This window comes from Dipodomys spectabilis, unplaced genomic scaffold, assembly GCF_019054845.1.
Source record: "Dipodomys spectabilis isolate Male_0828 unplaced genomic scaffold, ASM1905484v1 ptg000145l, whole genome shotgun sequence".
Classification (NCBI taxonomy): Eukaryota; Metazoa; Chordata; class Mammalia; order Rodentia; family Heteromyidae; genus Dipodomys; species Dipodomys spectabilis.
Window position 1 is genome coordinate 23120479 of NW_024870822.1, and position 14838 is coordinate 23135316.

At 42.6% G+C, this 14838-nt stretch overlaps 1 protein-coding gene across 1 annotated transcript in view; it reads left to right on the forward strand.

Annotated features, from left to right (window-relative positions):
* Positions 1 to 14426, forward strand: part of Irag1 (inositol 1,4,5-triphosphate receptor associated 1) — a 73010-nt gene extending 58584 nt beyond the window's left edge. The window contains exons 17-20 of the mRNA XM_042691737.1: positions 880 to 944; positions 8029 to 8148; positions 9340 to 9474; positions 13605 to 14426. Coding sequence (XP_042547671.1) covers positions 880 to 944; positions 8029 to 8148; positions 9340 to 9474; positions 13605 to 13848 — 564 coding nt within the window. The 3' untranslated portion in view covers positions 13849 to 14426. The remainder of the gene's footprint in view (positions 1 to 879; positions 945 to 8028; positions 8149 to 9339; positions 9475 to 13604) is intronic.
* The last annotated feature ends 412 nt before the right edge of the window (positions 14427 to 14838 follow it).

The window sequence follows — 14838 nt, forward strand, 5'->3', positions numbered from 1 at the left end:
CCAGTAGTGTTACTACAGAGTTCCTATGGGATAGAACTACTGTCAATAATTTATTCTGAATAAGAAGCATTCATATGTGTGTATATACATGTATAACTCCATTTTGTACTTTCAAAGAGTGTAGCTATATAAAGACATAGAAAATTCTAGATGAATATATGTAGAGCTACTAAATAGTTATCTCTAGACAATGATATAGAAAAGGGAAATTTTTATCCTTTTTTGTCTTGAAATTTTATCATTGGTGTCTTTTTATATTTATTTCTTCTTACTTTTGTGGTCCTGAGATGTGAACTCAGGCCTGTGCTTGCTAGACAGGTGCTGTACCACTTGAATAATTCCCCAGTCCAGTCCCCCTTTTGATATTTTTATAGGAAGAATGTATAATAAGAGAAAAAATATCCATTTCAATTTCTTTAAACAAAGACAATTTTTCTATGAGAAAAATGTCTCAGTGATGGGCTTTTGTAAGTGTCCCTCCCCTCCCCATCCCTGGAGGAACTTGGGACCTGTGTTTGGTACCAGGCTCACTGATGTTCATTCACAATCAAGAAATGGAACAGAGAAAAACTCATGGCTGTTCTTCAGAATGAGAGCTCCAAGTGTAAACTCTGCTCTCAAGGACATATAGAAGAGGAGAAGGAAAAGAACAAAGGAGCAAGTTGCAGGTCCCCCAGGGATGTGACACTGAGAACAGGGGCACAGGGAAAGCCTGAGAGAAGGAGGCACACATGGACTCTGAAGCAGAGTGGGAAAAAGGAGAGAGGAGAGGGTGCAGAGAGAGGGGAGGGGAGGAGAGGGGCGGCATTGCCAGCGTTCTCAGAGCCTTGGCTTTCTTTGTTTCTCATCTTCACTTCCATCTCTTGTTTTCCTATCCAGTCAGAATCACCCAATGGTAAAGGAAATCTCCCTGTCACCCCAGCACTGCCTGCACTTTTGGAAAAGTAAGTTCATTGAGTTTCTTCTTAATATTAGGAATCCCTAAGGAACCTTTCCCCAACTCATCTCTCTTCCCATCCTCAATTCCAAAATGCACTGCAAAGAAAAGGAAGTCTTAGGGTAATGCATGGGACTCTGAGCCCATGCATTCCAGCTCCACTTTGTAAAATTCTCAACCCAGGAAGATGCTATGGATGAAGCCAAGCGCACCAAGTCTAAGTAGGGTCCAGGAGAGACAGAGCTTCTCTGGTAATTGGGATTCTCTTGGTTACAGAAACAAAAAAGCCCCCATTATTTTTCAACAGTGCTTAAATAATAAGTACTGTCCAATGTAGACAGTAGGGCTCCGGCTCATTATCTGCAGTTCCCTGCTTTCTAGCCACTTTCTGTGTTGACTTCATCAACAGTTTTATGGCAAATGACTGATATTTCCAGAGATTCCAGACAAGACAATATCTAGAAGAAGACAGGCACCACTTCCTCCTCCTCCTTTTGTTTCTAGGCTTGAACCCAGAAGGCTTCACAGTCTTTTCTTTTAGTGTTTTGTCGAACTGGTAAGAATGCCCCTTTCTAAACCACCCACAGACTTGAGAATGGGCTCCTGGTTATGGGCTTAAACTGCTCATGAAGTCGTGGAGAGAGTCACCTTTCTCTGAAGCACAGAAAGTCCATGAAGAAGACTAAATTCCTGGGGGTGGGGAAAAATATGTGTTGTTAAACAGTAGAAAGGAAGATGAGTGTTAGGAGAGGAGTCCATAGTATCTGCTTCGCGTGACTTTTGCTTGACTTTTCCAGGCATCTATGCAATTGGAAGGTCTTTTTATCTTTAGCCAGAGCAAGACAGACTGTTTCTATGTACTGAGAGGAATTTATAACTTACTTTTCAAATTCTTTCATTTGCTTGTTGGAAAACATCTGGATCACAGCTGCTACCTCTCAGAACTTTCCCCTTGTGTCTTTCCTCACTTGGTGGACCAGATACCTTAGTCTTCTTTCTTGCCTTCAGACAACTTTAGTCCATCATTTTCTATTGCTATTAGAAACATTTTGTTTAACCCTACAGGAAATTTGTGTGCCCTATCAGTGCAGGTAAGCGCCCAGGCTCCCAACTCCACACTCAGCCTGCATTCCTCCCTCAGCTTTCCCCATGTTTCAGCCTCCCACTTCTCACTTAGTGACTCCCTGGGGTTAGTGGCAAGTTTGCCTGGTGTGTAACTCCTTTGCCACTTGACTTGACTCTTAAAAGCTCACAGGTCCTTCATTATGTGATATGTCCTCCCCCTTCATCTCTCTTCTTGATCACAGGGAAATTGTCAAAAGGTGACATTTAACCATGTAGAAGAAACGAAGGCCATGGAATCTTACCAAATCCCTAGAGCCATGGTGCCTACTCCACGGACTCAGAATCTTTCCAGAAATTGTCACATATGTACTGAAGAGCTCCCTAAATTTTTCCTTCTCATCCCTTCCATTTCAGAGGATCCCCTGAAGCCAGTCACTGCAGATCTAAGGCCCACTGTGCCCAGCAGACTAATCATGCTGGGGCAGGGCCTGACTTGTAAAACTAATGTTCAGCAATCTAGGAGCTGCTGTCCAAGACAATGGATAAGAACATGATCTTAGTAGGAGAATCTAGGGTGCAAAGTTGGGGGCTTCAAGCAAAGCTCCAAACCTATAATGTCAATGGATGAGAGTCACTGGCGACATTAACTTTCCATGGGTTTAGAATCAACAGAGGAAGGATCAGGGTGAGCATCAAAGCCAGTCACAGCAAAGGTTCCCAGGAGGGAGTATGAAGCTGCTTCCTACACCTGACCAGAAATCAGCATCAGCCATGTATGCTGAAACTGACTCATCTGTTGGGAATAAAACCAAATAAGCTTGACTGCAAAAAGGGTAGGGAGGACTCCAAGGAGGAGACTAGGGACTCCTAATGCATCTCCCGCTGGATTTACAAAGGGTACTAAGCAATTTCCAGCTAAGTCTTGAAACCAGAAATATTTAATAGATTCCCAAACAGTTAACAATAAGAAACAACATGAAAATGAATGAATATGTTCACAGTTAATGGATTCCAGCTACCCTATTCATAGGATAGAAAATACGTTACAATCTTATTAAATTATATTACTAAACAATTACTATCGACATTGTGTTTTACACTGCTGCATTAAACTTCAAGTTAAAAACAATTCTACATTTCCTAAGCATTCAGTAACTAAGTAGGGCAGGGATGGCAATGACTGTGACAGAAGATCAAACAGCCTGTGGCTGGTTCACAAGCAAATACTGGGAAGCTCACTCACTGCCCAGTGATTTATTGTAGAATTCTAAACCTTGCTCTCATAGGTCATTTTGTAAGAAATTGTTCTTCACAAAGCAAGACTCCAGTATAGGAACTGGAGACTTAACGAAGCATATAGATAGAGAGTGATATCCAAAGTTACCTTGAAGCTTAAAACAAAGCAAAACTCAAAGGCAGTTCTACATATGGGAAGAGTGATATATTCTTTTAGTCTTTTATTCTTTCAACAATTACTCATTAAGATCCAGGCACATAGGACATTCTGAAGGAGCTCTACTCTAATGGGAAAGGCAGGAAATAATCTTACTATTCTACAATGTCATAAATGTTACTGTAAGTACAGGTTGCTAAGGGAAACACACACAAGAAAATGAGTACCAAACCCAGAACAGGTGCAGGATGAGGAAAAAGATGGCTCAAGAAATGATTTCCCGGGCTGGGAAGGTGGCTCAGTGGTAGAGCGCTTGCCTTGCATGCATGAGGCCCTGGGTTCGATTCCTCAGCAACACATAAGCAGAAAAAAAGTCGGAAGTGGCGCTGTGGCTCAAGTGGTAGAGTGTTAGCCTTGAGCTGAAGAGCTGAGGGACAGCGCCCAGGCCCAGAGTTCAGGCCCCACGACCGGACCCAAAAATAAATAAATAAAATAAAAAATAAATGATTTTCCCTAGGAACTTACTTATAAAATAAAACCTAACTTTATTTGATAAACTAGATAAGCAAGAGATTAGTAGCATTCCAGCTTTTAGTAAAAGAAAAAAAAGGGTTGGGAATGTGACTCAGTGGTAGAGTGCTTGCCTTGCATGCATGAATCCCTGGGTTCGATTCCTCAGCACCATATAAACAGAAAAAGCCAGAAGGGGCATAGTGCCTCAAGTGGTAGAGCACTAACCTTGAACAAAAAGCAGCTTAAGGACAGTGTCCAGGCCTTGAGTTCAAGCCCCAGGACTGACAAAAGAAAAAAAAAAAGAAGAAAGGTATAGAATTGTCAAGGAATGGTGACGATAATTACTGTTACAACTTACTAAACACTCACTATATGCCAAGTACTTTACTAATTACTGAACATTACAAGTCTTAACTAATCCTTGTAATAATCCCATGAGGTAGGTAGACTATTTTTTTTCCTTTGGCAGTGTCGGAGATGTTCTTGCTTGCTAGGCAGATGTTCCTCATGAGCCACATCCCAGTCCTTTGTACTGTAGTTATTTTTCAAATAGGGTCTTGTATTATGCTTAGTCCAGCCTGGCTTGTGATCTCCTTCTGATCCATCCTATGTAGCTATGATGGCAAGCACATATCAGCACACCCAGTCTTTTACTGGTTGAGACGATATCTTACATACAAACTTGTCTTACTTGCCCAGGTGCTCAAATCATACTCTCAAATCACACTCTCTCAAATCACAATCCTGCAAATATTTACCTCCCAAATAACTAAGATGGCAGTGTGAGCCACCATACCTGGCTGGAGGTAGATATACTATTAATCTCCTTATCTTGCAGATGAAGAAACTAATGCTCAGAGACTTCATCACTTGCCTGACTTTGCACCACTTGTAGATTGTGTAGTTTATGCTCCCTGAAAAAAGAATAGAAAAGTGGTGGCCTCAGAGAAGAGGATGGATTTAAGACCTCCTTTTGAAATAACATGGCCAATGGCTGCAGGGAAAGAATGGAGTGTTGGCAAGACAGGCTATGTGAGGCAAATAGTCATTAAGGGACCAGTAAAGCTATAACAGGGTGACACCCAGGATAAGCTTCATAAAAGCAATCATTCTGCTTAGGTATCACAGTGAGGTGTGGTTTACGATCTCTGACATCACAGCTATACTTTTGAAGAAGTCAAGGTTAAATTGCTTGAAGATTTTAGAGGACACTAGATTTGTACAGTAAGTTAGTCTCCTTATTGATAATATTCTGAAGTAAATTTGTCCCCTTAAATAAGCTTTGCAGCCCCAGAAATGTAGACTGAGTAACAAGGAGGAAGAAGATGTTCTAGCTTAGTTAGGTCTGTTGGCCAGGATTGGCAAAGGGTGAGCAGAGTTATCTTAGAAACATTGCTGAGCCCAAGAGGTAAAATGTGTCCGTTGAAAAGGGCTGGAATCACTTTCAAATATTATTTGCTAGGTGGGGAAAATTCAATCCAATATGCCTACCCAGTCAGCAACATAGTTTGACTAACTAGTCCTCATGTTACTAAGAGCTGAGCACAATGAAAAACACTTTTGACTTGGTAGACTTATGAAAACAATAACCCACATTTGAATGAGTCACCCCACAGAAAGGCACAAGGTTTCCCAGAAATCCTTAGGGTAGCCATAGGCTGTTCTCAACGTTAGTTTACACCATCAAGTCTGTATTACTATTCTCATTTTGCAGTAAAAGAATCTGAACTTCAACAGGGTTAGGTAATTTGCATGTGTTGAACCTAGGATTTGAACCTAGGTTTACCTCAAGCAGGCTTTTTTCCTCTATAATATATTGTCCTCCTTCATGCTTGGTTAACATTAAGCCTCTAAAGTCAACAGCTATAAATAAAAGAAATTAAAAATTGTGATACCGGTATTTCATTTCTACTGTCTGAATGTATTTCATGAAGGAGTTCCTCTCCTTGCCCTTGGCTGCAGCTGTGTTTTTCTTCTCTTGCTCCAATCATTTTGACAAATAGGAAACTGCATGCACACTAGGTAAAGGTCACATGGAAGGGAGTGGATAATGTAACTTGCAAAGGGAGAAATGTTATGAATAGTTGGTATTTTTAGAGTGTTATCTTTCTTGTTCACAATGGGTTTTGGCTTCCAGCCTGATGAAATGTAAATTTTCAAGGTCTGAGTGAAAACTAAGAAACAGAACACCTATGCCAAGAATGGGGAACAGAGTGAAGGCTCACTCCCAAGCCCTGCCCAGGAGGTCAGGGACAGAGGGCAGCTGTGATGTCTCAGCACCTGGGCTAGAAGGCTCTGCTCACACTTATACCTTGTTTGAGGGCTCCTCCACAACCACATTACTCCCAGTGGGATTCTGGTTACCCAGGCGGGCTGCAGGATCTCTAGGGAAGGCATCTTGCCTTTGGCCATCAGGACACTTCCATCGAACCTGGGACCCATCCATATATCCAAGTGGGTCCCAGTATGCCCAGCCTTGCTACTAGAATTTTCTAGTATATTTATTTTCCTGCACTGTACTTATTCCTCAACCTTTCCAGGATCACCTACCTCTCCACAGATGACCTTACCTTCCACAGAGAACATTTCAGTGACAGGGCCGATGTCTCATCTTCCTTCACCAATCCCCAGCAACTCTTCACTTTCTGCTCTTTGTTATAACCAAGGAGCAGTTCCTCTGCCTTTCTAAGATCTTGGCTTCTTTAGTCAAGGACATTGATTTTTTTTGGCCATCCCTTTTATTCTCCCTGCTACATCCAAATGGGTTTCATCCTCTGATCCAACTGCTTCAGCTGAGTGTTCCCTCTGATATACCCCTCCATTTCCCATCTTTGTCATCTTCCCTTCCTTATTTCGTCTTTTCAACTACCCTTGTACCTCAGTATTACCTCAGGATTCCCTGTGACCTCTCCATTATCAAGTCTAATAGTCAGTCACCTTGGACTCAGAAGAAAATGAGAAGCTCTCCCTTTCAGACACATATCCCTTTTGGTTCCCAAAGCTTTACTTTCTCCTGGCTTCCCTGTACCCTTTCAGCTGCTACTCCATCTCTGTGAGCTTCTCCTCCTGCTCCCTCCACCCCAACCCCAAGCTTAGTGCAGAGCTAGCTGGGGCTTCCTCTTGAGTCTTCTCATTTTTTTCTCATGCTGTCTCTCTAGGCAATCTTGTCCATTTCCATAGCTTTGAACTTCATGTGTATCTGATGACACCAAATGAATATCTCGTGTTGAGAGCTCTCATCTGCCTGACTTGGGTATATCCACTTGTCCACTTGACAAGTCAGTTTGGACCCTTACACATCTCAAAGATTTACCCTGTCTAAGCCGTAACCCCTGCCAGACTCACCCTTTTCAGCTTCTCAGGTTTCCCCGCACTTTTGAGTCTCCGAATCTTTGTTACATCCTGCATTTCCTGTCTGGGATGACCTTTGAGAGCCATGGATACCACGAGCTGTACCTCATTTTTCAGTCATGAGCTTCAATTTCACCACCTGAGAGGCCTTTTCTGGCCATTCACATTAAACATATTTTCTCCTTGTACTTTCTTATCACTGTAAGGTTTCTTTTATGTATACTGGAATTTGTAATTAAGTGCATTTTTTCTTCTCCTTGTTTTTCTTTGAGGATGAGTGGGAAATTTCTCTTCTAAGCACCACTTTGGCAAAAAAAATTCTTATTTCCCCTTTTTAAATTCCACATTACAATATGCCTATGTCTTTATTATACTCGGTAAATATTTGAAAGAATGAGCAGGAGTTGAGGCTCAAGATGGACTACGTGTAAGGAATGACCCAGAACATTTTGGCCTACTTGTGATTTCCTCATCTCAGTACTGGAAAATTCCTGTCTTTCTACTCACAACACTTCCTGGAATAGGAATAAAGGTGGATTTGGGAGCATGAGGAAAAGGGGAGATTATGTGATATTCCCATAATATCATGGGAGGATTCATGGGAGGATTCATGGACTAGTGCTTTTATAAAATTTTGTCTCAGGATAGAAAGAGTTTTAAAAATCTGAAAATTCATTTGTAAGCAGGAATCAGGCCAGAGGCATGGTTCTGTTTGCAGACAATCAACCTCTCCCTGAAATGACACCTTGTACTTCCTCCTTCTCACTAGTGGAAAGACAAATGGCGAGGCAGATTGTGAAGCCACAGCCCCTGCACCACCTCTGAGCTGCCTGGAGGAGATAAGCCAGGAGACCAAGGCCAGGATGGAGGAAGAGGCCTACAACAAGGGGTGAGTCAGACTTGAGCTACACTAAAGGGCACCTGGCAGATCTTAGACAGTACCTTCCCACGGCCTCTACTGTTTCTTACAGACATTAGGGAAGCAACCAGAGGCCCCAGAGCCTGCTTGGCCTGGAAGAAACTCCATAGGAAAGAGTGAGACTGTTCCAAAGGAAAGAAAGAAGGAAGCAGGGTCAGAGGGTGTGGTTGGACAATAACTAGACTACTCTCTTTTTAGGCTCAAAGCCACAAGAATGCCACTGCCCAGAATGGTCTGGAAATCAGGGGCCAGGGTAGGTTCCTCTTGGTGGTGCCTGAGACTTCCTGACACATGTGCATAGTGGGCATGTTGCTGCCAACAATGCTCAGGGGCAGCTGCATCTCTGCTGCCTACAACTTTCCTGGCCAGTCCTCCACTTCCACCCATCCCCTTGTCTAAATGAAGCAGTAGCACCTAGGACCAGCTGTTGGTCACTGGGTGACAGTATAGATCAGGACTTGGGCACAGACCTCTATGTGGAAAATCACCTTGAACATGGCAGGGAGCACCTTCAAAAGCTACAGCTTCCCATACATGCTGGTGGGATTGCCCAAGCCAAACTGCTGGAGCTAAAGACAGCTGTTGAACAGTGAACAGCTTGTGTTAAGGGCAGTGCTAGTCCTGGGGAGAAGGACATCAGAAAATGCCAGGAAAGCTTGTCTTCACATTCACAACTGTCATCTGCCCCCGGAAAGTGTGGGGGAAAACTCCTGTACTAGCTTTGTGAACGTTTACCAAATACCTCTCTAGGTCAAGCCCTGACATGTCTGAAAAACATTCTAGTATGCTGTGACACAGGGGCTGTTCTATGGCTGCATAGGTTAAATTCCAAGATTATGTGGAGAGGAGATGCAATCTTATCTCTATGGAATGTTCTATTGGACAAGAACCGAGGCAGGAGACCCTGTCCCACATTTTTCCCCTTGTCAGTTTGTCACATTGTCACATAAACAGGAAGGATGACTGAGGAGTGAGGGGAAATTGCACTGACATAAACCATGTTGGGGTTCAGTGGACCTTCCCAGCTTTTTCCTGTTGTGTGGAACCACAGGAAGTACGTATCATTGGAGATGCTTGCTCCAGTCCCATCCCCCATGGACTCAGGAAAGGATGTTGCATGTCTGGCCATTCCAGACTCAGTTGTTCCTTTTTGTTCTCTAGATACCAAGAAGGTCTAAAGAAGACCAAAGAACTTCAAGACCTGAAGGAGGAAGAGGACGAACAGAAGAGTGAGAGTCCTGAGGAGCCTGAGGAGATGGAAGAAACTGAGGATGAGGAAAAGGACCAGAGAAGCAGGTGGGAAGCCTGCAATTGGAGCCTGTGCCATTGCTGAAATGGTTTACAATTCCCTTAATGGCTGACTTGCACAAATTCTCTGGAAATGCTAGTCAAGCACAGCAATGAGTCTAGGGCCCAAGTATGGAGCCATCAGAAACCAACAGAGCACTCATTTGGGATGAGGTAAAGGACATCAAGAGCCTAAATAATTCATGGTATGTTTGCAAGAGCCAAGCAGTCTGAGGTGTTTATGAGCAAGGGAAACAGCCATGGAGAGTTCTTAGGAACCGAGAAAGGATCAAGGGTGGTTAGTAGACTTGTTCCCAGCCACAGCACGGTCCGCCCATTACCCAGCCATCCCCATAAAAAAGCCAAGAGGAAGAGAGCTGAACTGAAAACTGAGAGGAAGGTATATATTACAAGAATAAGAACAAGGGCAAAACAGAGGGAACACATGAGGTAGAAGACAAACAGATTACTGGCAAAGGTGTCTCCAACCAGTTTGGTCATCCATATAGAGTCTCTTCATTCTGGACTGGAAATTCTTATCTTTTTATTTAAAGATACTTTATATTTCATGTATATTTTTCCCTAAATTAGAGTGGAAGGTAGGAAATATAACATGTAGATAAAGTGACTATAGATCCTGTTTCCTGCCTGGCCTTTAAAACACAGAGCAGGTGATGTAACCTTGTCTAGTCTCAATATATCCTCAACCCTACTAGGCTTGGATTATCTCATAGAAAAACTTGTGCCAGTAGAAGAAGTGGACAGTGTCCTTTATGTTTAATGACTGCACACCAACATACTGGATTTTCAGAATGGCCCAAACTTCATATATGCTATGCTATCGTCTCTGTTAGTACATTCACACTATAAGCTTTGAAATTTTATTTATTTTTAATGTAGTTATAGCAACGTTAGAACACTTCCCTTCTGGGGTCTAGGGCAGTCCCCAGACAAAATGGTTATTTGATCTGCTGCTGAACTTGGGACAGGGGATATGTCTGTGACTTCTTGCTGCTAAACTGGAAATGACCCACATGCAAAGGTAATCAGTGAAGGTTTAGAAGCAGGATGACTGTGCTTCAAAGCATGTAGGAGTCATCAATAGAGCCCACTAATGGAAGATTCAACCAAAGGGATAGTTGTCAACGTGGAGTTCCTTTGAGCCCCCCTGTTGTACAGGGAAGAGCCATCCAGGAATTCTGGGAGTGGGAGGGAGAGGAACGTTCCCATGGAGAGGTAGCCTGTGCTGGCATGACTCCTCTCCTAATGAAAGACACTCAAATTGAACAAGCATAATCCATACTCTAAGCAATTTGATCCTGTTTTCCTTAGGTTCCACCTCCGTTAGGGGTCATCTGCTCTTATGTTTCAGGCCACAACACAGCATCTTCTCCTTGACTGTCATCAAGCCCAAGCCTGGACAAAAACTCTCCCTTTGTCACTTTAAATACAGCTAAAATAAGCTAGAACTTCTAATGCTCCCAAACACAGCAAGAACAAAAGAGAAATAAACAGAGAGAGTACATGGAATATAAACAGTATGGTTTATAAAGCACAGGCCTTATCTAGCTAATTTGATCTTAGGTATTTGGCAGCTCCCACCCTTCCATAAAACTCCAGGGAAAGCCTTTCCTTTGTCCCTTTCTGCCCAGCTGGTCATCAGCATTTGGAAGTGCCCTTGGTCCTGCTGATTCTGAGAGGCCTTGATCAGTTTCCCAATCTTTTCTCCTCCTCAGACCTAACCTTTGATTTTGAGAATGTGTGTGTTCCCGGGTGATGGATAGCAGGCAGGAGCAAGACCCTTCATAGGGTCCTCAGCCTTCAGCCCCAAGCTGTCGCTTCACCTTTTAAAGACCAGCTGTATGGAGCCATCTTCTTCATAGGGGTTGGCATGTCTTCCCAGTCATGATCACCTGAAACCCAACATGGACTGAGCCCAAGAGTTTGTTATCTTCAGTACTGGGCAATGCTTCTCCATCCCTGAGTCTCTTAGACCCAGAGTTGCCTACAGCCATCTGCCCTCAAACCCAAGTCCCCATGCAAGTTTGGCACTTCAGTAACAAGAAAGGTCTCAAATTAGTAATTGTTCCATGTTCTACTTAGTGTATCTTAAAAACATTTAGCTAAGCCCAGAAGCCAGTGCCTTATTTAAGAATCTCAACATCAAACACTAAAGTGTTTGTGTCTGAATTTCCATCCTATTATATGTAATATGTAATTTGCTATAAATATTGATCTCCAGAGAATCACTTTAAAGAAACTTTGGGTGACTCAGCCCATCTGAGTAATAATAAAACAGAAAATGAAATCTTCTGACATTTACATAATACACTAAAGGAGTGAAATGCGTGAGCTGTGACATAAAATATTTGTTTTTTTTCACCACCTGTTCAAACCTGTTCTACAAAGTTAAAATGATAGTTAGGCCGATGCCTTTAATTTTCCAGTAACTCTCAGAAAACAGAAGTCACACTGTACTCGGACATTGCCAAATATATTATTTGGCAGCTGCACAGAGGACAGAAGAATAAGAATTCTGCTTCTAACCTCTCCTAGACACTTGAAGTGGGTGACCAGACAAGAATCACAAAGCTGATCTTGATCCCATCCTTGGTCATCTGTTAAGAGTGGGTTTAGAGACTGATTCTTCCTGCTCCAGCAGTCTGCTTTGGAGCATGGAAATACAGCTCCAAAGAATGACTCCATTTGGGTATTCAACTATATTTAAATAGAACCTAGAAAGGTCTAGAAGAAAATAAGCTTGTATTTCCAGTCTCTCTCTTCCCAAAAGTTATTAAAATAACCAATGATTTTCACATCAGCTAATGTGCTCACTTTTTATCTTTGCTTAATTGTACCTGAAATGAGCTGATGCACTTCTCATATTGATAAGAAACCAATCGCTCTTTCCTTTACTTAGCTTTAACATCTGAGGTAAGTACACTGAGCCTCTGGTCCCTTCCTAAGGAGGCCATTTATAGAGATTTTCATGCCATGGTGACTCATCTACTAGTTCTGTATTAGAATAACCAACTCTTCACCAATTGGCTAGTATACTGCAAGTGTCTGTTTGCACCTTAGGGTCTATGTGAGCCTTATCTCTTTGGTTTGATAATCCCAAGTATTCTCACTTCTCAAAAAGTTTTAAAAATAGACAGGGCTTTACCAGTGAGTTCTATACTGGATCTCTGAACAAATGTCTTTTCACTAGGCCACCAAAGGTTGAAAAGTAGTTGGTAAAGAAGCAAAAAGGAAAGTGAGCAAAATGGAGGAATTTCTGGGTATAGTAGCAGCACTTAGAAGGCTAAGATAGGGTATTGCAAGTGTAAGGCCAGCCTGGGCTATATAGCAAGACCCTGTATAAAAAAAAGAGGGGGGGGGAGGTACAAAAAAAGAGATAAAGGGAAGAAAGGGAGAGAGCAAGAGAAGAGGAAGAAATTTGAGAAAGTATAAAGAGGTTGCTAAAATATATGAACTAGAAGTTGCTAGAGGCTACTCATCTTCTCATGGCCTTTGGGGTGGTTTGAAGTGACTCTTGCGGTTGGTCTGAACCTTTACCAGTTATCACTGGACATCAAACTCTTTCTGATTGTTTAGTATGATTCCTCCACTATGGACACAAAGGTGGAACTGAGAGCAACAAATTACACATCTCAGCACTGAAGAAGGTATCAAGTCAGGGAGTAGTACACTAAGTGCAGGATCACTAAGTCAGCTAAGCAATGGTAATGGGTGCATGGATCAGCTAACCACATATCCTCAGGCTTGTAAAATACAGTTTGAGTAATCATCCCATGAATAGGATAGGTATGAATCGGTAAAGGATCAGAGTTAAGAGTATTGTGGACCAGTAGCTATCACTATGGCAGCTATGGGACTACAGTAGCATCAAAAATCACCTAAGGAAATTTGAGTATAGATTCCTATACCAAAGCTTTCTCGATTCTCATTCAGAAGACCTAGGGTATTTTGAGTAATTGCTGAAAATACCTAAGGTATTTTCAGTAATATGCACAGCTCTGCTGAAAACCCTCTGCTGTTGACAGCATAGGAGATATCCTCAAATGGAGAAGCATGGGTCTGGGCATGATAATATGAATTCATTATATTAAACCCTCTACCTCTTTTATCATTGACAGTAAACTTGAAGAACTGGTCCATTTCTTACAAGTCATGTATCCCAAACTGTGTCGGCACTGGCAAGTGATCTGGATGATGGCTGCAGTGCTGCTGGTCTTAACTATTGTGCTGGGGCTCTACAATTCCTATAACTCTTGTGTGGAGCAGGCTGATGGGCCCCTTGGAAGATCCACCTGCTCGGCAGCCCAGAGAGAGTCCTGGTGGAGCTCAGGACTCCAGCACGAGCAGCCTACAGAACAGTAGAAAGCCTCATTCTCATCAAGCCCTGCTCCAGTGGATTCAGCTCACCACCCAGTCCCCAAATATGGTGTGTCACATCCAGATGTGAACATGCTGCCACCCATCTCATCATGGAATGAGGAGGGATTTTTTTTTTTCACACTCAACACCTATTTTTGGAGTAGAAATAGTGTGAGCTATTCACACACAGTAATTAGATGTTCTTGGAAGATCAACACAACTGCCCTGGGAGTGCATCTGGTGGATGAAGAAGTGACCTTGACCAAGGAACTCCCCTGTTCCTAGCTCAGGTGGTGAGGGAGAGCTGAACCATCTTCACCAGGGGGACAGTGAGATGCTCATTGTTGGCATTTTCCTCCTCGCGGTGGCTAACGGGAAGACATGTGCTTGACAGCTAATGCTGACCCTAAAGATCACACCTGGAATGGGAGTATCTTCCCATTTCCCATCTCATTTTCCATGGTTATCCTTCAGCCTCCCCTTCTCCCATTTGGAAGCATAGTTTCTTTTCACAGAGTAGAAAGGTTTCTCAGAAAAAAATATACTGTCTAGGCTGAATTTAGCTCAGTGCTTGAAATGAAATGGAAAGATGTAAATTAATATATATACATCTATACACATTCAAAATGCATATGACATGCATGTACACAAAGCTAACAACTCTCTTGGGTGTGTGATCTGGAGCAATAAGATCCTTGTCAAGCCCATCCTTAGATTTCCCTAAGTGTGGGACAGTCATGGGACACCTGTATTGTGTGCTCTCCACATGGACTAAAGTTTGACACTAAAACTCATGGCTTCAATGGCATATTTTAATGCCAAGTCCAAGCTGCTGTACAGCACCTTCTGTTTTCCATGTGTTTCTTCACTTCAAAAGTGATTCTATACAGTTGGCCTTCCTCTTGGGTAAGCAAGAAGAAATGGTATGCACTCAGCTTTTCTCACTCTGTGTGTTTCAGGCACACCTTTAGACTTCAGTTCACACTAGATTTC